At 37.0% G+C, this 25,623-nt stretch overlaps 1 protein-coding gene across 4 annotated transcripts in view; it reads right to left on the reverse strand.

Moving 5' to 3' along the window:
* Positions 1-25,416, reverse strand: part of PDE1A (phosphodiesterase 1A) — a 164,615-nt gene extending 139,199 nt beyond the window's left edge. For all 4 annotated transcript variants that reach the window (XM_074911024.1, XM_074911025.1, XM_074911023.1 and 1 more), the window contains exon 1: positions 25,197-25,416. In XM_074911024.1, coding sequence (XP_074767125.1) covers positions 25,197-25,300 — 104 coding nt within the window. In that variant the 5' untranslated portion in view covers positions 25,301-25,416. The remainder of the gene's footprint in view (positions 1-25,196) is intronic.
* Positions 25,417-25,623: the final 207 nt, after the last annotated feature.

The raw sequence follows: 25,623 nt of genomic DNA on the forward strand, positions 1-25,623 counted from the left end.
TGTCAGATCAGGCAAGGAGACTAACGATGAAACTGTATCGCAGATGCTGACAAAAACTACACTCCATCTAAAACTGAAAGTTTTAAAACTGCAAACACATATCCTTGAAAAGAGTGGAAAGTGAGAGACCTAATCATTCAGCGACACAAACATGCAGTCTGAATCTCTGAAAACAAAAACAAACCCAAACAAATGATGATGATGATCTAGGATAAATATCTCAGAATGATACTATCGGAAGACTGCATTTGCTCTTGACCAGTTAGATTCGCAAATAAAGAACAGTTTGCACTTCAGGTTGCCATTGTGAACATTAAAAAGGGTACAAAACCTCTCAAAAATAACACTATGGTGGGCACACAGAGCTCAAAATCAGATAGATAATTAGTATTTTGCAACCAACAGAAACAATACAAGCCAAGGCAATGACCAGTGTTTGGAAAGAGGTGCATGAACTGCAGAAGGTAGATCACTGTGACAGTGTTCACAAGTGCTAGCAGAGATTATATCTCCCAGCTTGATATTTTACCTGTTTTGTAACAGCGGGACACTGCTGACTTTTGTTCAAGTTCGTGATTACCTCCTGGGTTCTTTTCTGTGTTATTGCAGTGCAGCTACTTATTCCCCATTTTGCTTTCCCTGTATTTTCACCTCTTGCTGTAAGTTAATAGAACTGTAGAACAAAAACTTACTTGCATCAGAGCATTTGAGAGCTGTTCTGCCAATTATCAGGCCTAGCATAAAGGACACAGCCAGCATAAAGATGAACCAATAACCAGATTGTATTTGGTACAAAAGGGTCAGTACATGGGTGAGCGCTGGGGGTACAAACAAGTCCATCAGATTATACATAATCAACATCAATCCCACTGACCCCAACAACAACAACACCACACGACCAACAACGGGTAGAATCGATGGTGAAATGCAGTTTCCCATAGAAGGGACGGGAGACAACCGAGTCAACAAACCAAACACATAAGACCAAGGAAGCCACATACTGAATCTCTACACAGCCCGCGTTTACAACAGCCAGACCTGACTGGAGCCCAGTCCCGGGGAGGCGGGAGGTCCTTCCCCAACAGAGAACTCTGCACAGGGCCTCCACCTCACACACAGACACTGCCCCTCCTGCAAGGGGTCCCAGCTTTTATCCCCCAGTGGGACACCTGACCTTTGGTCACTCAGTGCGGGACACCCGGGGCTCCTTTACCCAATGGCTCTGTCTGCCGGGCCGGCACCACCCTGGAGGGAAGCCTGAAGGCAAACTCACCCCCCTTTGGGAAGGGCTGTGGGAATCACCCGTATGTCAACCTTAATTTGGGGCTTGGCCCCTGAAACCCCAGCATTTCAAGAGCCAGTAGATACACCTTTGTATTCTGACAACAAACCTCTTTGCCAGATATAGTTTCTAGCCAGCGTATGATTCTTAGAAAGTTCCTCTGAGCCCTAAAAGCAATTATATGGATATGTTTCTCAAGGAACCATGGAACAAAGAGGTGATGAAGAAAGTCACTGTATTCATTCACAGTGATAATGGCAAAGGAAAAACTAAGTCTTAAAGGTAAAGCCACCACACAACAAACAGATGACATTTGCACTCTATTTTCAGCCAACTAGTATCAAAAGCATACCTTCAAATTTGCAGGAAAATATCCTTCTATTGGCAGCTGTTGTAAGCAATGACCCTTCCTTGGACTCCGTCTAAAGTGATGTTGACAAGTAAAATATAAATATAAATTGGATAAAAACCAACTTCACCAGCTGTATGAAACTGCCTTGGAAACTACATGCATCATGAGTGTTAAGTACATTATCCTCACAGTTTTTCTTAGATTAATCTAAAATTATGATGCTGAAGTGACATCTGAATGCATAGGAGACAGCTTCAATTCTAACTTACAGAGATTTAGCTTGTTATTGCTAACACTGTACAAAGGCTTGTACGCTTATGCCATATTGATGGTAGAAGCCGATCACGTCACAGAATGTCCTTTGTTAAGTGAAGTGAGTGGCATTCAGAATAGGTTAATGGCAAAAATAACCTGGTTATTTTTCCTTCTTGACAAATGTAAACAGTGTGTACTGATAAGAGTCTGGGCTGGGACCTAAGAGCCCTGAGCTTTTGATTAGTCCATTGACTGACCTTGGACAGGTCACATTCAACTCCAATCGCTTAAGTTTCAACACTGGGAGCTGATGAAATTTCTTCCCTTCAAAAAGTACTTTGATTTTTATGGACTAAAATTCTTGGTAAAAAGTAGGTGTTCTTTCTTCTTTTGTTTATTTTTCTGTGTCAAGCAAACTCTCATTTCACTGATTTTCATTGCCACAAATTTTTATTGCAACTTTGTAGCAATAGTTTCTTTTAAAACCCCTTTCCTGTGCAGTCATATCTAACAAGATCTTTTTCATCCCTCTTATGTTCCAGGTGCCCTAGCCTCATACAGATCTTGTCAATTCGTGGATACGTTACTCACTATTTCTTACTGCCACTCGCCACAAATTCAGTATGTCCTTTGGTTTAAGCTTTAGGGAAGAGCTTTGAAGTGACAAAAGGCAAATATCAACTCCTTCTCAAGGTTTCTGCCTTGTTCCAAAACCACACTTACTATTTGGAATACTGCAGCAATTTCCTGCTGGTACTTTGATCCAAGAACATCATGAGCTATGCAGGTGGTTTCTGTCACACTGTCATTCATATTTTTGACAGATTTTGAGTCTGCATAATATTCCCTGATAAATTTCTTAATGTGATCTGTGCCAGGAAAGGAAAACTTATGTACTGCCAGCTTTCTGACAAACCCTATCTATGATATCAGACTTTTGCACAGTCAGTAATGCAAATAAACCTTAAAATCACAGTGAGAAATATTGAAGAACCTTGTAGAAAAAGGCCACTATGCTTGACCAGACCGACTCACTAAATCACAGGGTTACTTGTAATTTGTTGCATAATCATAATCTTGGTTTTAACAAAAAAAAAAATATCTTTAGTCAAGTCTGGAGTTCAGCAAACATACCTACCCTCTCCCATCAGCACAATGCAATCTTTCAAGTTAAGCAACATTATAATGCAAGAATAACATCTGCCAATAATGCCCATGAAGTTGAAGGTGCAAAATCAGGGAGGTTTATCCTGTTTCAGCTTCTTAAAGGACTCTTCACTAACACCTTTGACTTGCAGAGGAGTAAGGAGGAATAGTACTGAAAATTCACAAGTCAGCCTCATACAGGTTGCCAGGAGAAGAAATCAAAGACATAACTATTCTGGACTCTAAAAAGCATGTAGAAACACAGCAGGTGTTCAACACCCTTCCCAGCTATCTAATTACCCTAATGGAGAGTGCAATTAAGTCTACTTTAATCTGTAGCACTTTTAGACACTATGAAATTTAAAAAGGCAAGTCCATATATGATTCTAAATGGAGTATCACCATGCACAAAATATCCATTTATTAATTTTCCTCATGTAAAAGTACTGAAACTCTAAATTTGACAACAGTCCTCCTAGACAGACAATATATTCACTCATTCCGAAGCTGAAACCTACTTGGAAATGCTGTTTCGTCCTACCCTAATTAATCAGAAGCTGGGCATAACAACCAAAGGAATTTAGAGGTTAATGTGGGTTGGGGCCATTTCCACACTTATGATTTCTGGCGAGTTTTAGGTCTTCTCCCTCCCTTACTACTTCCATTGAAGTAATCTCCTCCTTCCCTCCTGCCACTCTTAAAACTTCTTTTACTACACACCGTTTGATTCCTCCATTTTTAGTGATATTCCAGGACAAGACACGTTTCAGAACGGCTTTGATTCTATGTGTACAAAAATATAAGGTCACAGGTGAGACTTCCAGCTAGAGTTGAATGCCACAGGGATCGGGGAAATAAAGGCAGCTCTTTGTGTCTAACCCCCCTGAGTATGAACAGAGATCAGGCAACACGCAAAAATAAATGCTGAATAATAGCATTTACTTGTTAGGTAAAAAATTTTCACTAACGTAGCAGTCATTCACAACAACTTGGAAAAATTCTCATGCACTGTAAGATTTTTAAACAATGTATTTTAAATATTTGTTTCCTGTGATAGGACCCAAAAATCCCACTGGTAGATAAAGACACCATTGTACCAGTTGCTATACAAACAGAACAAAAAGATGATTGCTACCCCAAAGATCTCACAACATAAGTTTTCCAAGAAATGAGTACATTGACATGTTACCAAGTCTGAATTTTGTTTTAAGCTTTTGGCAATGGCTGGTGAGAATGAATCTGCATCCCACAGTAGTTTACTTATAGGCAGAATCAATTAAGCTTTGAGTCATTTGTATGAGGTTCAAAATTCAGAGAAATTACAACTATACCTTGTTAAAATAAGATTCGTTGTTGGCTTATACATAATTGCCAGGGAGCATCTATAGGAGTGAAGCTACAAGTGATTTGCTTAAAACAGGATAAAATAACTACACAAAATGAATTATTAGACATACTTACTGGATCACCAATGTTCCAGTTCAGACAGTGAATAAACGCTCAGCTAAGAGGTGGAACTGGTTTCACAGTTCAGCAGTCAGCTCTCAACAATAACAAACACAATAGCTAAAATGGCTGAAATACTTTCTTTTTGTATAGCTGCTAACCTAAGCTCAGCGTATACCGTTTTTACACCAGTGTGACACTTTTCTTGCAGGTCATTCTGAGGAAGGCAGCTCTGAGAGTCCTGGAGATCAGTGTCGTTTCCTGTTTAAAGCACACACCTGTGCTGCTTTAATTTCTTTCACTTGGTTCAGTGGAAACCATAACTTTCTGGATTTACAGTAATATTTAGCACATCTTTAAAGGGTGCAAATAGATAATGAATGGTGATTGCAGTGATAATTACACTTGCCAGGAAGTGATGAATCATTTCGTACTCTCTTGCTGGTCTTATTTTAAAACTAAGAATTTGGCACGTATCCTTTTTTTTTTTTTAATTTTGGCATATGTCCAAAAAGCTGCAGCATATTTTTCTAGACCAAGGGTTAAAACAGACACACAGAAAAATGTAACAAGAAAACAATCACTCAGAGAAGGGAAAAAGAAAGGAAGAAAAGCCAATGACGACAGAAGCCCAAGAATTTCTAGAGATATGGTCTGAGGCTCTACTTAAACTGCCAGCATGTTAGGCTTTCCTCACCGGTATAAGGAGGAAACATGAAATACAGATCTAGAAAAAGTGCTGAACAAGAACTGAGAGAAGTTTTAAGTTATGGGATATGACGAAAGAGCTGCAGAAACCCAGTTACATATAAATGGATCTAAGAAGAGGAGAATGGCTAAGAAGACAGAGCTGAGGTTGTTTCTTGTGATATGTTGACACTTCAGTGAAATAATTAGTGATATGTCTATTATTTGAGCAGAATCTTGTAATGGTGGAATTTATCAACATCACAGATTGAGGCAAAAATATCAAAAGTGCCTTAAAGTCCTCTGCTTAGTTTCCATCAAAAGTTAAAGGCTGGCCACTTAAACACACTAATTAATTCTTAAAAGCCCAGCCTTCATTTCTCTATTTTATCGAGGATTTAACTAAAAACTGAGACAAAAGTCAGTCACTACTGAGCATAGTTTCTTACGACCTGCACATACCTATGTTCTTCACAGAGATGAACTAAGAAAACGTTTAGAAACATTGATTTAGAACAGTTAAACCAAAGCAAAGGGTCATTTTCTGTTTTATCCAATGATGGTTAATAGACAAGTAGAATCAGCAGTACCTTTTAAAGAGGAATAAGAACTAAGAAATACTTTCCTCCTCAGGCTTTTTCTCAAAGTCTTTGAGCACTGAGGATTACATGACCACTGAGAGATGCCTGGCAAACATTTGGTTTGAACACTTTCACACTCATGTTCTCCAACAGCCACTGAAAAGAGGGTCTCTGAAAGGCTTCAAAGTGCCAGGCAGTATTGTTTGATTTTTCCATGTGCTGATCTGACAAGAAGAGATTAGAAAATTCAAGCATCTGCTCCTGACCCTGTCACAAAAAGACACAAAACTACAATCAAGATCTTTTCTTTTAGAAGTCTGCTTGGAGTAGCAGTTAATGTTAAATAAAATGAGTACTAGCAGCCTGTAAGTTCCCATATGAAATGCCCAAACCTTTGTTGCATTTAAATTATGGGGGGGGGGGTTTTCTGATTATCAGTATTCTGCGTTTCATCATATTTGTCAGACTACCTCCCAGGAAGAAGCACCACTAATGGTGCAGCCTAACAGCTATGCCAGCAGCCTGGAACCTAAACAGCCCAGAGAATAATGTCCAGAAACCTCTAAAATCTTTTTAGCTGCTGTATTGTAAATAACAATCACTTATTAGGACGGAACTTGTACAGGAGCTTAATGATCTTGCGCTTTGTTGGGGGTTTTTTCAAGGAAATGTCTTCTGTGAGATTCTGCATGAACAATACCTCTGTCTTATCTATGGACACTTCATTGCCCTATTTCTGATGCCTCTTTAGTTTCCAGTTTTTGTCTAAAGTATCAATTTCATGCCATGTTTTTTTTTATTATTCCAATGTGTTTTCCTGCTATTTATTATGGGTCTAACGGTATTCCAATTTGGAAAACTGACAGTAAAATCCAAGATTAATATAAATAGGACTTTTAAAATCTAATATAACTTTGAAAAACAGTGGATGAGTCTGTCTCCAGCCCCTCAGATACATTTTTGGCAACGGTGTACAGTGCTGCTACCTCTAAAGATTATCCTGAGATTTTGTTAAATAAAAGAAAGTATCCAATTAATTTTTTTTCTCTACAGTTTCTGAGGGCCAATTGGTGTTGGTGACTTCAATTGATATTGGTGTATTTAACTTCACATATCTAAGTGCTCTTAGCATTCGAGTTCACCTAAATAATGACATGTGAAAAAGTATCAAATTTGACAGGTATTTTGAAGGAAAAACATTTCATTATCAGAAAGCAGAATTTTTGCCTATATATATATATATATATATATTTAACACAGCTAACTATGAGAAAAAATTAAGTATTTATTCTATTCTATCAGCCAGAATTATAGTTATATAAGAATCGGCATAAAGGAGATAATAACTTTCTGTGATACATGAAGGCAGCATGCTTATCATGACATTTACGCCTACTCAGATGTTCATCTGGGAAAGTCATATTGACAGCTTAGTACTTGAAGCCATCATTGTTCACAGACACATGCAATTAATAGCTAGACAGTAATGAGATGTAAATCTACATGAGAATGCAGAGGGTGGAAGGTTGTGGTGCACCCACATATATCCACTATAAAAACTCCCTATTGCAAAGACTGTCTTTATTAGCAAACCAGGGTAAATCAAACTAAAATACCATTTTTGTGAATCCTGTGTAGAGCTACTTTCCAAGTCTGGCCACTGTCCAGAATCTTTCGCTTACAGGCTGGGGGAAGAGGGTGAGGAGTGGTTTCAGAACTTCATCTCTCTGTGTATCATCATCTTTGACTAGATACCAGTCCTGTATCTTTGCAAACTGGACTTGGGCAGGTCCCATGATGATAAATAACCTAAACAAATCAATAATCATTTGTCTGGGGCTCTTACTGAGATGAGCTGATTGTGTACAATATCAGAAAACTAAAGGATGCATTAACTTCCCAACCTTGACACAGTTTACTATCTGGTAAGAGGCCTAGAGAATTTAACTTTTCTTATGGGATGAGAATTTTAGGTCTTAATCAGTTTTAGCAGTAACTCTGGATTTCAGAGGCTTCAGAAGACAGTCCAGAGAAATGAAGTCTCAGGCAGGCATATATCAGGGGAAACACTGAATAATCAAAAACAGCAGCGGCAAACAGAAGTACAGATGAGGAGAAAACAATGTAACATTCGAGTCAAGTGATTTTGTTAGCTGGTTTTGATACCTTTGAGACGAAATAAAAAAAAAAAAAAAAAAAAAACACCAAAAAACCCCTGGAAGTCCCCTTATAATGATAGTCCAACATAGAAATCAGCCCTGACATTGCTCATGCTGGAATTACCTAGAGTGTACAGCTCTCAGCTGTAGCCCTCACTACACATCAGCTCCTACTCGTAGCTCTGTACAAGTGATTAAGGACATCCAGATTCAACAGCAGTCACAGAGACATGTCTCATGGTGGTAACATGAATGTGCGTAACATTTTCTTTCCTGTTTTTCTTTCTTATGAAAAGTAAAATATTAGTCATATTAATAAATCCTGATAATTTGCATTAAGATATATATTTCATGTTTCCAAAATATATATTCCTTTCTCCATTTTTTGTCTTAATTATTCTTTTGAAACATCTTTCTAAAAATTTCATCCTTGCAAGGAAATAAAAATGCGCCATCCACCCAAAAATTGTACATTTCCCAAAGTCCCATTAACATATATTTATCTGAAATGTATTAGGTTTACTTGCCAGATTTTACTGTTGAAGTCCCTCAGCAACACCAGTCATTCATATTACTTCAGCCTCTTTCTCTAAGAGGTCAAGTGTTAAAATAAACTCTCCGGCTAGCAAATCAGTGTCATGACCAAAATCGAATCAACTGAAACTAAAAATTAAGCCTTTATTCTACGTCAGATACTATTGATCTCAGAACAACAGGTATTTGCTTAATAGTCCCAGATACATTAAAGGTTTTGTGCTGCTGGAGCTCAAAGAACTAGTTGAAATGTTTGCGAAGTTGTTGGATTGCCTTGTATGTAGACAGAATAAGCAATACGCTCATAATGAACTACAGCAGACGGGAAACACAACATTAACAAGAATGTGGAACAACGACCTAATTTATACCAAGTAACTGCAACTAGATGTAGGACTTTGCAACCTAATCACTCTGTAACGAGTAGGACAAAAATATTGATCAACTTTTTCAAGTGGAAGGCAATCTGAGCATATTATTTGAGTATATTGTTTAGAAGCTGACTGATAAAATTACTGGGGGGTGGTGGGAAGGGGAGGAAGTGAAAAGCTAGCCTTTGGGTTTAGCTTGAGTGAGAAGTACCTTAACCATCAAGATAACTCCTGCCCATCACAATATGTCTTAACCCTAATGAATGAATGTTGAGAGATAATTTATCGGTATCATTTGGTCTGTTTTGCTAGAACAAAGCCATTTAGTAAGGAGTCAAGAGAAGTCACAGTCATGTCAGGATTTCATGTTGTATTGAAGTGACTAAACACAGAAGGAATGCAGCATGCATCTTTCAGCAAAAAATGGAGGGGGATGACAAGCCGCTCCATAAATATTGCTGTCATCTACCTTTAAGATTATTTTTTCAAACATTAGTAGGAAGAGAATCAAATAACACATTTAGAAACAAAATCAAGTGCATAACCTTGAAAGGAAGTGAGAGGGTTTTTGAAATGAAAAAACCACTCTTTTTCTCTGCTGCTTTCTCTTTGTGAGTCATACTCTGGGAGTGGTACCAGAATGTCTTGTTGTCCTATTTCTATGGAAAAAATCCTTGAGCAAGTTCATTCTTGATTAAGTTAGCATGGTTCCAAGCAAATGTAAAACACTGAATCTTTGATTCAGTGTTTTCCATTGTTTAGAATGCACTGGGTTAAGGAGGGAGGCGATGGCATGGTTTTGTTAACAGTGCTTCAGCACTGGCATTGCTGTGAACAGCACTGGGGTAACATTTCCCTGTGTTTGTTAGCTTCAATAAAGGAAAATCTTTTTGATACAATTTAGGGATTTAATTTCTCAATACACCAGTTTCAGCAGTGAATTAATACTTGCACCCCAGCTCTAACAGTTCATTCCCACTCTATGCCACATCCATTATCCCTTTAACTGTGCCAACAAACCAGATCCTTGAAATTATCTGGATTCCTACAGCGTGGATTAAAGGTAACTCTCCTTTCCAAAAAGGGTGGGGAAGTAAGAGAGAAGAAACTAGCTTGACTACCGAAACAAGCATGTGTCATCGTATCCAAAACTGTGAATTGAAGCTGACACAGATAAGTGGGATAACTTCTGGTGTCAATAATTTTTCCCACAGCATAAATGCTTACTAAATCTGTTAGGAAAGTTTTAATGTGAACAGAAAAGAGCTACCCTCCACTGAAGTACAAGTGCCTCAATAGAAGTGTTATAATTGTATAATCACATCACTATAATTGGTAATATATTGCTGCTCAGATAATGCCTTTGCTCATTTTCACTTTCATAATTCATTTACACAGATAAGACAATCTGGGTAGCTGCAATCACATATGTAGGCATTGGTTCTTTGTGAATAATGACATTAAAAACTAAAAATGGTAACCTACATTTATTTGCTCATTAGCAGTCTACTTTTTGGTACAGAGACAGTTTACTGAGTAAAACATCTCTTTTACACGTACTACTGTTGAGTGTAATTCTTTACACATGAAGGAATGGCAGCTTCTAGACTCACAATGTCAGAAATGGCTTTCAGTGTCAATTAAGAAGAGAAACAGGGAAACCGAAATATTTGTGATGGGTAGAGACATTTTGTAATGGCAATAATGTAAAATAAGAGTTCTTTCAATGGAGAAGGTGGGATTTAATCATGAAGCGAAGCAACAAATACTTTTGCGTTTCTGACACTTTCCTCTGAGGCAACTCAGCAGGAAGGGAAAAAAAAAACAAAACACACACACACAAAAAACAACCAAAAACCACCCCACCAACAAAACAACCCTCTTTTATTTGTTATATAATTTTAATGGTCCTGAGTGTATAGTGAGAAGCCTTCAACTACCTATAAAAATGTGAGTACAACATTTAAGACTTCATCACTTAATGTGGTACATACTTACACTATTATACCAAATGCTGTGCAATATCGTAACACGCTAGCTGCATGCTGCACTAGAAAGGAATGCAATATCATTATTTGCTTTAAATGGGGGTGGCATTAGATAAAACTGTCCCTTCCCATCTATATCTCCCTTCCTTACTATTCCACAAATTATTGCAAAAAACCCTGCTAAAATAAAATTTTAGATGATGCTGTGCAACTGTTTTTCTTTCAATGTCTAACTCCCTTCATCTGCACAGTCCAAAGCTTCACAGTTGCATTAAACATGGTGACATCTATTCATGAGGATCATAATACAAATTACAATCTGCTGATTTTATTGTTAAAAATAAATTTAATGACAAACCAGGATACGATCGAGTGCATGTGAGCTGAGGAGCCCACCCTTAGTTTGCCTATCTGCAAAAACATAGCTCATTAGCGAGAGTGGCAAAAATCCAAAATCATAGTAATAAATAGCAAATTTGTTGCAATCTGTTTCTGTGTTACTACTATAGCAGCAGCCAAGTGATAGACAAAGGGAGGTAAACATGTTTCATTCCTTTGGGAGAAGAGGGAAAAAAAAAAAAAAAATACAAGCTTCAGGGAATCATTCTTGTCCTATCAGGTGACTTTCTCACTGAGCAATTAAGAAAAGAGGAATCACATCCAGTAACAACTAACTTTGAAAAACTGCAACATACTTGACATAGCCCAGTGTTCATAAAAAGGAGTGACCGATAAACCTTAACCAAATTCCACTACATCCATAAAATACCGTGCTCTTTTGCCCCAGTAAAGTCAATTTGTTGTGAGGTCTCATTTATTGTGCTGTAATTCAATAGCCTCTAATTATACTAGTCTAAGTGAGACCAGAACCAGGCTAATTTTATTAAATTATGGACTTGATGGAGAAATCACAGGCTGAAGTTCTATGGTCTATGCTCTATGGGCATGACATCAACTGTATTTTGTAAATTATGCCGTAAAAACTATTATATACTTTTTTTCCTTATTTGAAAACCCCAAACCTCTTTCACACTGTCCATTTCAGAAAAATCTGTAGTCCAACACCACATTTTACCTGAAGGAATGAATTGAAAGTTGGATCTTGACATTTTCTTACATCTCTGAGCAATCTCCCAAAGGTACAAGATTTTCAGATCTTACAGATTGAACCACAAAGTCCCAGTGCAGCCGGGAATTGGAGTGCCTTTAAATGTTACTAGGTCCTAATGGATTGGATAGAAGCAGATGACTGAGCAAATATAACCCATAGATGGGCCATGAAGTACTTTTTGCTGAGATACAGAAATGCATTTTGCAGCAGTCCTTTTTTGAAAATCACCAACTAATTTTCAGAAGTGAAGCATCATATGGAGATTTTTGCATTCATGCCCATGTATGAAGCTGGAAATGATCCCATGCATGTGGTAGTCTGCCAACTTCAGTAAGGCATGGGTGCCAGCTAAAGACAGATTTAATATATCTTGTACAATGTAGGAAACAAAAAAAAAAAAAACAAAAAAAAAACCAGTTCCACTCCAAGAGGATCATCATAATGTTAATCATTATCAAATGATAAGAATGTCTTTTAGTGTGAGAAATCACATCTGTTATCACTTTACATTGTCATTATAAAGCTTTACACAGCATCTGAGTCTATTTCAATGCAGAGTCACCATATGTAAAAGCTGTTTTTCATTAGTGGGAATGAAAAAAATATAGTTAATCTTTAAAACTTCTATGAATTCTACCTTTTCTTCGAGATCCTTCCCCTTGAAATTTTCCTCTACTGAAGCTGATGTCTTAAAGTATAAATTTTCACTTTATTTCCTTAGTCATTAAAACTAAGCATGTATTTGCGATTACATTTAACATATAAAGGTTGAAAAGTATTTTAAAATCAAGTTCTATTAATAACCATGTTTCCCTAAATAGTGACATGATTCAAGGACTCTGCAAGTTCTTCATCCTCCTCTCCCAAACCAATGAGATAATTTTAGCTTTGAACTGATGATGAAAATGTTCTGAACTTCCAAACTAAAAGGTCTTAAGCAAAACTCATAGGAAATTATACACTTTCATTAACTCATTATCCACTCTTTACATTTTGCTTTCATCTTGTATGCGAACACAAGGATATTTTTTAACTACACACAATGGCATTCTGCATACAGTCCTTTGTCATAAAGAAAAGACGATCAGCAATGTTAGGCTAAATATGACCTCATGCTAAGACAAGGTTGACTCTCTCATGTATCCAGAATGAATCTGGTCAAAGCTGGGTGTAAATGAAGGGAGAAATGGGTGACAGAAACAGCTCCATATGGCTTATGCCCACCTGAGACACCTAATTTTTTCTGGGAAGTGATAATATTAACATATTATGGCATGTTTGTTAGTGTTGGATTTGATTAGACTGTAGCAGAGCTGGTATGTGATGTTAAAAAGTACGCAAGATTCTAATAACAAAAGAGAAATAAAATTAGAAGACCAAATCTAAGCCAAGATTTTCTGTAAGAATTCTATCATCTTTATTTTAAACATCAGGACACACATTGCCACAGTTGTATTAAATCTATCACAATTTGGTCTTCTGAAAGGCTCTAACACAAACTTTGTTTTAGGCTGTTACAGTGACAGGAGCAACTCAGAAAGTTTGGATTGAGCTATAAACTGTCATCATTTCTGGGATGTTTGTATCCTGTGTTTACCTCATATCCAGCTCTAAAACAGACTTGCAGCTGTTGTACATTCATTTTAAACCTTTTTGTCCCTATCTGCTACACAGGCAAACCATTTTTCTCTTAGCTAACGTTCGGTTTCATACAGCATACGAACCATGTTTGATTTACAACAGGGGTAAATGTGCATGTTCTGGGAATACCAAAGAATAAAACAATGCGTTACTGGTGAAGGAAAAGGGAATGTTTTGATATATTAAACCAGAATTAGGAATCATAAGGCTAGGTCATAAGTGTTCATGAGCTGTCTGTTTGGCATTCTTGGAAATTCAATTTCTGTTTCACAGGACAGAAATACATTACCAATCTTTAAATTCTTACCAAAAAGATCATCTGGCATAGCCCACTTAACAGCGGAAAGCTACTAAGTATGCATCATACTTTTTTTAATTACAAAGCCAGGAAACCAATTAATTATATAAGTTCAGAAGTGTGTTGAATCAAAATGGTTTAACACTTTCATGCCTAGCTACTTCTACACATTACATATTTTAACTTTTCTGCAACAGTAGGGATGTTCTAGGAACAAAGTGAAGAGGGAATCCCTTTCTGATGTGTAGCTCACACAAGGCAGACAATGGGTAACTGAATTACTCAAGTGAACAACTAAAAATAGAATTAAATATTTCTTTCATGGGAGCAAAGCTTCCTCACAGTTACCACCAAACTATTTACATGTGTATGTTTTTAACTTCTGTCATTTTGACAAGTCTTTGACAAACATTTTTTATTATTTCTAGAGAAACAAGCAATATTAAATCAATCTGCTTAGAAAGGAACTTCGAAGTCAAAAGGCCCAAATAAGCCAAAGCTTTTTTATTCACAGCATTTTAAGAGTGTCATACTTCTAACATTTACATGAACCGGGAAGTATCTAGTAGAGATAAACTTAATTTGAAGAGTATAATTTTTTTTAATTCCTTTTACATATACTTTCACCACTCTAAGTAATACTTCTTATCATTTAATGATTGCAGTTTTCCTTCCAGAGATAAGTGTACTATTTCACTCTATAAATCAAAACAGTTACACCGCTCTGAGGAGTCTTCATGATGGGAATAGGAAGGAAGGACTCAACACGTTCCAGGGGTATACAATGATGTGCCACTGTTAAAAGTATCAAATACACACACTACATGGAGAAATTGAGACATAAATATCTTTTCATTATTAACTTGGGCTTGCAACCAAGTTAAGCTTTACAGAAAAAAAGAAGAAAAAAAAAAAAAAAACAAAAAAAAACCCTGACGTATTTGCCTGTAAAACATACTTAAAGAAACACACACAAAAAAATAGTCCCAGGGAAATTAATTTGAAGTCTCATTTTTGTTCCAGTTATATAAAATTAAGACCAATAATGTCTGTTCAAGAGAGATATAACACTAAAAGAGTGTTTCTTTGTCACAGCAGTATATGTCAGGGACAAGGCTATTATATTTCCATCTTACGGCCATTGACTGTTGCAGGATTATCCCGTAAACAGCGTTTGTAAACTTTAACTGGCTTTACGTTGGGTGAAGGTGTCTTAGCAGTAATTGAAACATATATTCCAAATTACCAAAGAATGAATATATGATCAGAGAAAACACTCTGTGATACTTTAGCAGTTTTCTGTGAAAGAGAAACATCTAATTTCTAATTCCACATAAAATCCAAGGTCTTTCTAGTTAGGTTGGAAAGAATTAAATCAGAGTTGGTCAGTAATTTTCTAACTGAACTTGTTATCCAATGGAAAATTTCAGGATTTTGTGCACATTTTACTTTGCTCATAAAATTATATCTATCTCAGAGATTTCTTGATTATAGGTAAGTATTCCACTGGGTTGCTCAGAGCTGTGGCGCTGGGTCATCTCTGGCAGCACAGGGTCTTGAACCACTGGTTTTTGAACAACCGGTTTACTGCTACCTCAGTTTATGGTCTTAGAAGTAGAAAAAGTCAGAAAGATGTTGATTCAAATTTTGTAAAAGACATTTCAGAATACTCATTCTTCTGAGGATTTAATCTTGGTGGCCTTTTTCAAGGTTTTTTTATGTATTTAATTTTCTTCCCAGCAGGAATTCTGCATTCCAGCCCACCCTAACAGAAATCAATGCCAATGATGTAATGCTTTTTGCAGTGCAGTTGCCCGTGCATTAGAAAATAACACACTGATGATAAAAAGGGACTGTCAAAAGGTACAACCATTTGCAGCTCCAGCTGAGCATTGCATGTTTGACATCTCTGACAAACAGGGGTCTCGTTTATCTTACCTGGATGTATTTGGGGTTAGGAAATACAGTGATATTAATAAAAATCTTCAGTATAGAGGAAAATATTCAAACCTTCATCGAGCCTTCAATAAAAAGGGAAAAGAAAGCTACTGAATATGACTAAGTGGTGTCAGAGGTATTATAAAAACAAGAAAGAAGGAAAGAAACCATTCAAAACAAACATATAACTGCAGGTAAGCACGGTTTGATGTTGATTCTTCAATAAATTCTGCAGACAACACAGCAGAAAAAAACCCAACAATTGTATTTAATTTCAATTTTCCCAGGCAAAAAACCAGTTCTGTATTGTAGATGAACAAAAGAAAGAGGTAAATACTACCCAGCAGTCTGTTCCTTAGTGTCCTTCTGGCATAAATTACACTAACAGTGAACTACTCAAATGTAGCTGCCTCCAAACACTATTTATCAGAGAAATCCACAACAATTAAAGATCTGCATAATATTTATAGAGGCTACTTGTTTTCCTGGGGGCGCCAAAAGTCTGGAGAAGGGTTGGGTCAGACAAACTGCAGCCAATGTCAAACAACAGATAATGGAGCTTAAGTGCTTGCATAGACAAACATCTTCCTTTAGATCTCTCCCTGTTAAATAACACTGCATCAAATAATATCTGCATTAGAACTTTAGAAGGTTGCACAGCTGGAATTCAACAGCCTCTAAGGCTGAAAAAACTCAAACAAGTAGTAGCAACAAACCCAGGCAATAATGCTGAATGACTGTGATCGCAAACATTTAGTTATGCCATCAAGCAGCAGCCATGAGATCAGTGAGGAAGACCTGAGAAAAAGTTGTTTGTTTGGTTTTTTTTTAATTTGGAGGGATATTTGTAGAACTACTAGTTCTGGAAAAAGTAAAGTTTTAATGTATGTCTCATGTTTTTCTGTTCTTCAGCAGATGATACCTCAAGGTATACTGGCTTCTCTGAAGGTCTAAAATCAGATGTATTTGCTTAAATTGCCAAACAGAGAAGCAATTTAGGAATTTAGGAAAATCTCATCATTTTATGACACTGACTCAGGTGAGCATTACTTCTCTTACTCATTCTAAAGAACCCATACTAAACCTCCTGACTGCCCAGCTTCATTGCACAGACCATACACAGCACAACGGCAGCTAATGAATACTTACTCTCAGGGCATTCAGGTCAAGAATCAAAATGTTAAAATAGCAGTTTTCACCTTTTTTTTGCTTTGCAGACACCCTAAATATTGCCAGTGGGGGCAATACTTTATACAGCAAAGGCAAACAATAGATTTAGGGGAGTTTAGATTACAAATTTGTGACTGCTAGTTATAGATTACCTAGCAGTACTTAACTGATTCAGTTGAGGTGCAAACACGTGATTACAATTGACTTGAATTAGCCAAAGTACACAGCACAGATGTTTATCCTGGCCTTCTTTCAGGCTAGCTTTTTGTTGGCTAGAGAAGCACAGATGTTATCTGATGTATTATAAAGCTCGAATGATGTGGGCAGTACTTGATCTTCATAAAATCTGCTAGTTTGAAGTTAACCTTTCAAAAATATTGGAATAAAATTGAACCCTCAGAACAAGTTCTTTCTGTCATGACAACACTTTCTGTCATGTTTTGATCTAATATTAGGTACCCTAGAGGAGGACTTATAGTATCACAGAATCAAGGACTTAAAACATGAACAATTTAAGACTATGATAGCTTTGTTGGAGAGCTGTTCAAGCTGGACCATCTCCTTTAACTTCAGATATTCCCACTCTCAGACGACTTCCTCCATTGTAAGGAAGCAGCTAGATATAGAAACGCAAAAGGAATCCAGCGTAGGAACCGACCGAAGTTTATAGTAGGGGTAAAAACAGTTATTACGGGTTATTTTTAACACTGAAGAATTCTCTGCATGGCATCAAAACCAGTCATACTAGAACAGCTAAGAAAGATAGCATGAAAGCAGCAATGAGAGTTGGGAGGCAAGAATGAATCATGGGAGACAACTTAATCCATGATGGCCCCTGAAAAAGGTCATCTTTTAGGGACCGTGTAGCTGAAAAAACCTTTCAGCTCACAAAAGACCAGTCTGGAAATCACTTTTCTAGCAGAACCACAGCAATAACTGCAACAGATCATGTTAACAGTATTTGACTTACATTTAGGAAATTACATATGCTGGCAAAGTCAGAATGACCCAAACTTTTAGGAGTAAGACGCATACTGCTTTAAGATCGCTATCCCTTGCATATATGTATTCAGAGAATATCTGTCTATGGTCTGAGTCACAGACTACTCTGCAACCAGCTGCATCCTTTAACAGATATCGAATGCATTTAGTAGTTCTTTACAAGTAAGTCTAAGCAGTTTTCTAAAAGAAAAGTAAGGTTGGGGAGAAGGCTGGTTTCTTCAGTCTGCAACACTGCCTGACTAATTGTGAAGCTTTATGGACCTTGAAAACTGAGTCACTTCATTGTCAGCTGTAACTTTATAACTGTTGTATTCAATTTCTCTTCAGCTTCCCTCAACCACAGCAGAGTGCAATTTTCTCTTTTATTTTAATCACAACTGCTCAGTTTTCTCTACCTCTTTAGTGAAACTCAAGGATTGACTTTATATTAAGTTCTGACCACCTCTGTAGGTCCTCTCTATGAGGCCTTGTTTTAAAAAGCTCCATAAATTGCATTGGTGACCTCACATACTTGAAATTGTATGGGAAGGCAGTAAAGGAAAAACAAAAAAGCTCCCAAACTGCGGTCATGAGAGAATGAGTAAAGTACTCCATCACTCTGAAGTTTGTGGGTCAAGCACAGACCATTTGGTCCTTGGTTGGTTGCTTGGCTGATGGGTTGGTTATTTTTTCTTCTTTCTGGGGGACTTTGGACGTTCTGCTTATTTTCTGACAAAAAAGAAAAAACTCTTGCAGGTTAGATACGATAAAACAGTAGAAGCACTGGGGGACTTGCTACCATTCAGTAGATCTTAAACCTTCTTTACAATCTTAGATTTCTAATAGTCTCCAGTAAATGGCAGTAGAAATAACTGCAACTGTTTCGTTCCAGCCCTCCTCGAGAGATAACCCAGAGTAAACTCAGGAGTAAACCCAATTGGATGGCAAACGCAAACAAAATGGAACAGTACTAAATGCTTAGCTCACTCCTAAACAATTATTTATCTTACAAAAAACTTCAGTCAGACACAATTTTGATAAACCTGAGGTTATGATTCTCTTTCAGATGTATGAAGTCAATGCCTATTTTTATTATAACTTCCACTAGTAACCATGTAATTTCAGTATTTAGGCATTTACATTTTTCAAACTCTATCTAATTAACAAGACAAAAGGCTTTTTTTAGCTTATCCAGATATTTTGACTTCATTTTGTTGTAGAGGTGGAGCAGAAACTGAGAGTTACGTGTGGGAGGGCAGTATGAACTCTGAGTTTTTGACCAATAGCTCTGAGAAACCACTGTTTTGTGGCAGGCTTCAATGTGTACCAGCTAAATTGGAGAATGGAATTTTTGAAAGAAACATTTATAATAATTGGTCAGTCTGCAGGGCAAACAAGGGCCCCTGCACAAGTAGCTGGCAGGAGTTCAAAATAGGAGGAAAGCAATTATTTGTGTAGTGGAATATATGCAATCTCTTCTAGACAGAGATCTGAATTGAACATTTATAAGTTAAATAGTCACAGAATGTATCTTTTAGGAAATCTTAGAAGAGTTTGATGTAGCATAAGTAGAGCCAGAAGTTTAACATAAATAATAATAGAGAATATAGACATTTGAAACTTCATTTAATTGCAGTTTAGCTTCAGGAAATGTTATCTTTAATTTCCTTTGCAGTGTTCTTAGATAAAATACTTAATTTTAATTGGAAGCATATGTGAGGGGGGGGTGTACATGTACGTTTAAAGGTCTACATATGGGGAATTTCAATATTATATTGTATTATTTGGGGACTGTGAGACCTGTAAAGACATGCTGCTGCTGTTCTTAGTGATATCATAGGTAAATTATGGCTTGTGCACCACTTCTTCAATTTGCAATTATTTCTAGTAGAGCTTTCTATAATCACAGCAATTCACCTACCCATAGTAAACTGAAGGATTAGCATTTAGTCTAATCCATCAAAAGCACTGATATGTGCCAGAAATTGCAGCAAAAAAATTAATATGAACCAGAAAATTAATTCTGTGCCTCCTGTACATGATAATAATGGAAATACCTTTCTAACAGCAAAATAACATCGTTATTCTAATATGACTGGATGAAAGAGTTCTCTAAATTGCTAATCCTAAGTAGCTGAAATATGTATAGTTATTGAAAAATCTAACATTTACCATATTATAAATTTAATTAGACGCATAGTTTTAGGTTACAAAGTTATAATTACAAATTGTTTACCTTGACTACTCAGGCACAGAAACAGACTGGTTTCAAAATCAAAAGAAGTCGTTCACAATTTATAATGGAACAATTCTTACTGTAATTATAGCACTAAAGGGATACATATCAATCAACAGGTAAATCATTATATAATGTCTTAATTTTTCTGCTCAGAGTATTTCTGAAATCATATTTGACGAATAACAGCTTTGATTTTACTTAAATTCCCTTTAGAAATAGCTGTCATTTGGTTTACTTTTAAGTGCTTAAGATTTTCCTTTAAGGAAAAATTTTCACATTAGGAAAAAGTAAAAACAGGCAACACTACAAGTAAAAATTACTTGAACTGTACATCCATTTGTTCCTAATATAGGTAGCAGTGACAATTTCTGTCTCACCATTTTTTATCATAGTTATCCACCTGTAACTCCAGCTCTTCTCCTCTCTTTGATTGTTCAGTCCTCACATTTGTAAACCTTTATATCACAAAATGTTAAGATGTAATAATGATAAACTCTTCAATTAACCTTTACTGAACTTTCATATTTTAGGCAAATCGAGCATACTAAAAGGACAATAAGCAAACACAAACACCAAATACAGTATAAAATAAAATGTGAACAAGGAACTTAGAAAAACAAAGGTATGCGGTTTTGGAAATTGTTCTGCAGCTCTTCCACCTGTACCCACAGATTTGATGAAGGAATGACTGGGTGAGGTTCCCTAACTAAAGGTACCCATTCTGGTCCATTTTAGACCTAACAGGCTGCTAATCTGGATTCCGTTTGATGCCTTTAAAAGCATTCTCTCTTCAGAAAATTCATCAGGTGTGGAGGCAGCCATGTCTTTACTTTCATTGACATCAAGCCAAGTTTCCTCAAATCAGTGACTTGGGCCCCTTTTTGCCTCTACAAAATGTGTACGCGTGCAGTGATTGGCATTTCTCACAGCAGCATCGCAGGATCAACAAACTGGCTCTATGAGTCAGTCCCTTTTAGTGTTCGAAACAGTTTAGACTCTCCATTCTGCAGAAATTGGGATCTATTATGTTGGATGTGGAGGAAAAAGAAAGGGAAGAAGTTAAGGAAAGAAGCTTATGCTTTTCCTCAAATCCCTTTTGCCATCTAAGCTACCATAAATTAGACTTAGGACAGTGATGGCAATAACATATTCTCTTTTTAAATTAACAATTACATAAAGTAGCCTGTTCTAACCACATGTGAACTGCAATCTCCCAAACTCCTGGGACCTTGGATTTTCTGGCCTCTTAGAGACAATTCTGGCAACTTTGTATATCTGTGAAAAGTAAGCTATTTTCTCACTAATTAATTCAAAGCTCAGAAATGAAACTCACCCCTAATACTACGTTCAGTACTGGTGGAGATACAAGAAGCTACTTGCAAAGAAGACGCCTACTTGCAAAGTAAGATAAATTGAGAGGGTCTGACTGTTCTGTGGGTGACACTGAGTGAACTGGCAGACAGCAAACATATACCATAGACAGCACACCAGTTCACAGAATAATGAACACAGACTTAAGTCAAGTCTACCTGCAGATTAAAGAGAAACCAAGCATTGTAAGACCAGTAAGTATATAGAGCTCTGCTTTAAATCTGGTTCTCTGGGTTCTGAATGAAAAGAAGCTGCTTCCCTTTCAGAGCTCACTCACCATGCTCTATCAGTATCTGAAAATAAACTCTAGGCAGCAAATCTGGTCCTACTGACACCAGAATACATTTAAGCTGGAGATTTATTTAAGTTGTAGTCTAAAGTAAGATTCAATCCAATAGAGAATGAAAGGCTAAGGGAGAAAAAGTGCAATCAGAGGCATTAAATGGTCTGAGAAGGACCCTGTTGGCTAGGCTGTGACAAGAGGTCTGAAGCTGAAGGTGTACAACACCCCCCTTCAGTGAGGCAGCTGGAATTCCAGCAGTGGCTTGAATGGCTTTTGTTCTTACTCTTCTGCATAACAAAGAATTATAAAAGCTACACTATTATATGAGTTATTTAGCTGTCACTTGTTATTTGGTTTTGTTTTCTCCCTGAAGCACAAAACCTTAGAAGCTCACAGTCTGCATACTGAAAATGTCTTAATTCAAAGACCAGAATCTCCAGTCAAGATAGAAATCTACACGGCTCATTTTCACAAGTAAATCCTGTGATTACACAAGTAAATTCAGTGAGCTTCTGTTTTATACACTCAGGCATTAATAAACTCAGCACCAATACTAAGAATCAAGTTATTAATTTCAAATTAATCTCTTCTCTGCCAGATAATCTCCTTGCTTGCATAATTGCTGCAATTGCAATGTAAAGAAAATAGAGTTGGATTTTTACTTGCTGTGCAGAAGGCAGAGCTTGGCTGTAAAGCCACATGGACCCAATGAAAGTTAGGAACGGTTTTCATTCTATTCAAAATATCCAAGCCTTTATCACAGCACTTAGGGAGAGCATTAGGTTAACAAGGTCTAAGTAAACCTATAGATTAGAAAATGCATAGAAAAGCCCTTTCATTCAAGCTCCCACAATACCCAGCTTTTCTTACTGGGCATTCAAATAAGGATTTTCATGTATCCTTAAGCTTAATCATCTCAATTATCTTACAGAACAGTCTGCATTTACAAAAATTAAAAAAAAACAACAACAACAACAACAACAACATGCCAAGACATATGAGGTTAAATATATATCGAATTCTGCAGCCAAATCCATAATTAATTGTCTATTATGAGAAAAGCTGAAATGCTAACAGAAAATAAAAGCTCATTTTAAGTAAAGGACCTACTGTGCAGCTTTTAAACACTATCTAGATAGTTACCTAAATGGAATCCAATGTTCTCCCAGAAATAATGACCTGCTTTACAAGAAGATAATCAGCACTTTCAACTGGCAAAATACCATAAAACTGTTCTGAAATCACATGTATACATTGGTGAAAAATCTGTAGGCCTGTGGACACCATCCACAAGAGCAGATTCAGCTTCATAATTCGCACCATGTCTTGACTTCAGCATAAATATATTACCATATACTACTTTAAAACCTCAGTAATTTGGCTTCATACCTACTTAGTTTCATTAGCAGTTCCCCTCCCTAAGATGAAACAATTCTCCCGACTGACGATTTATAACAGAATTCTTGCCAAGTGAGATTATCTGTGGCAGTCCCACTTATCTGCCTCTGTCCCCTACCACATACAAACATACTTCTACTTATCTGTGCATCAGCAAAATGAATCCTTTTCCTTAATGTCTGATGCTTATTACTACAAACTGAGCAGAGAGATCTGCTCTGAAAAATTCAACTCTTTAAAATTTCCCCATACAATATTCATAATATTGACTAGCCGGTGATTTCCAATTGACTAGTGAATAATTTAAATGAAATCACAGCAAAGTCTGAAAAATAGTCAGCTGAGCACGTATCTAATAATATAACCTGTTTCATTTAAATACAAGTATCTTAGTACTATCTTGTCCTGCCGTCACAACCGTCACGCGGTTGGCACCAACCTGTGAAAGATGAACAGTTTTCAGACACTTCATTCGATTTTGATACACAACAAACTCCAACTATTGTTTTAACTACTCCTAAAGAAGCATGAACCTTATTTCCTGGAGCTGTTGTACTGAGAGTGTCACTAATGTTTAGTTATTTACATCAATTACGTTTATTTACATTAGTTTGTTTAATGGAACCATTCCAGAGGCAGCTGAAGAAATGTTTCAGCCCAAGAGCTTAGTGGTAACAGAGAATTTACAGAACAAACAAAAGCAGCAGCTTAGACCTTATACAAATGGAAGCCTGCACAAACTGATGGAGGTCTCTAGTAGCAGAAACTCTGAGGCATCAGGAAATTATCAAAATATTTGCTCTGTTATGTACACTTCGGGGTTTCTAGGGGCAAAATATCTTCAACAGAGTGAGGATAGGATTCAGAGCTAATATTCAAAAGCATATCACAGAGAAGTTTTGATAAACCCCTGGCCACAACTGAAAAGTGACTTTCAATGATGGAAATCACTTTGTCTTGAAAGAAAGCAGCTGGTGGAAACTCCCCTTCCCCCAGCCAGCTTGAATCTCTACCCAATGCATAGGGGAAACAGGCAGTGCCATAGCCAATACATCTAATCCTCTTAGCACTGTAAGTAACCCGTTTTCTTTCAACAGCTGAGACACTATATAGCATCTGTGGAATACCTTCAGAAACCCAGTGTTTCAAGTCTTTCCAGCAAATATAATAGTGCTTTTTCCTTGCTTCCAAAACAACAAATGTAACATGTATTTATTGGTAATAAATACACGTTACATGTTACACCCTGACTTTCAGAGCAAAAACCAGACATATTCTTAAAGGGAGGCGTTGAAGTTTAAGGGATTTAGAACACACTAGTTTGATGGAGTTTCTCTCTGACAGGTTGCGGGTGTTTATTTACTGGTCTTTTGCAACAGAACTCTACACTGAAAATTGCATTTGAGAGGAGTGAATTAGACACAGCAGGTGCCTAGTGGCCCCTTCAAATAGTCCTTCAATCAGTTTTTAGCATTTTTGAGCACCAAAATAATTGACAAAAAACCAGAGACAGAGCATCCTCCTAAACACCTTTTAATATAGACTTCTTTACCTGCACTCTCAAAAGACAAAGTATTGATACCTCCTATGCAACTGCAACAATATACTTACCTATATATACCAACAGAAATAATGAAATAGCTCCAGCAGTGATGATTCTGACGATAACATTTACAAAACCATATCAGAGCAATGGAAGTGTTAACCTGAAAGGACTTACCTGCATTTCAATTTGGATAGTAACTCTCACTAGTTATATATCTTTCAAATGAGGTGATTGAACCTTATACAGTCTGACATTAATCTAAGTAACATCATATATTACAGTGATGCACTGTATTATGAGAGTAAATACTATTCACAGCTTAGAGATAACTCTCCCATTTGCTAATTAGTCATTTTAACAAACAGATGAAAACGATTTTTCCCAGGGAACAGAACAAAAGCCAAGGAGAAGCTACTCACATTCCTTTGAGCCGTTGCCACATTTTCTCTGCATGTCCTCCTATTTGATACTTTATAGAGGTGCTTTCCAGTTCCCGAGTTGTTTCAGTCGCTCGAGCCCCCATCGTTATTGTCCTACAGCAATACAGTTACAGTCAGGCTCAGCAGCATGTAAAAGCATTCTTTAGTCCACTACAAATGTCAGAAGATCCACGCATGTTAGACAGCAGCTGCTGTCATATCAAAATACATCAGAATTACAACAGCTGAGGGACGATTCTGCCTGAATCGCTATTCACTTTGATAGACAAATCCTCTCTTCCCCCCTCCCCAAGCACAGAGCAAGTACACACAGCTCCTCTGACCTCACCAGTCTAATCCATACGGGTGAGCCAGCTACTATACTACTGACTGCTCAAGCTCCTTTCTTATGCACTTTTTCTGCTGT

This window comes from Athene noctua, chromosome 7, assembly GCF_965140245.1.
Source record: "Athene noctua chromosome 7, bAthNoc1.hap1.1, whole genome shotgun sequence".
Classification (NCBI taxonomy): domain Eukaryota; kingdom Metazoa; phylum Chordata; class Aves; order Strigiformes; family Strigidae; genus Athene; species Athene noctua.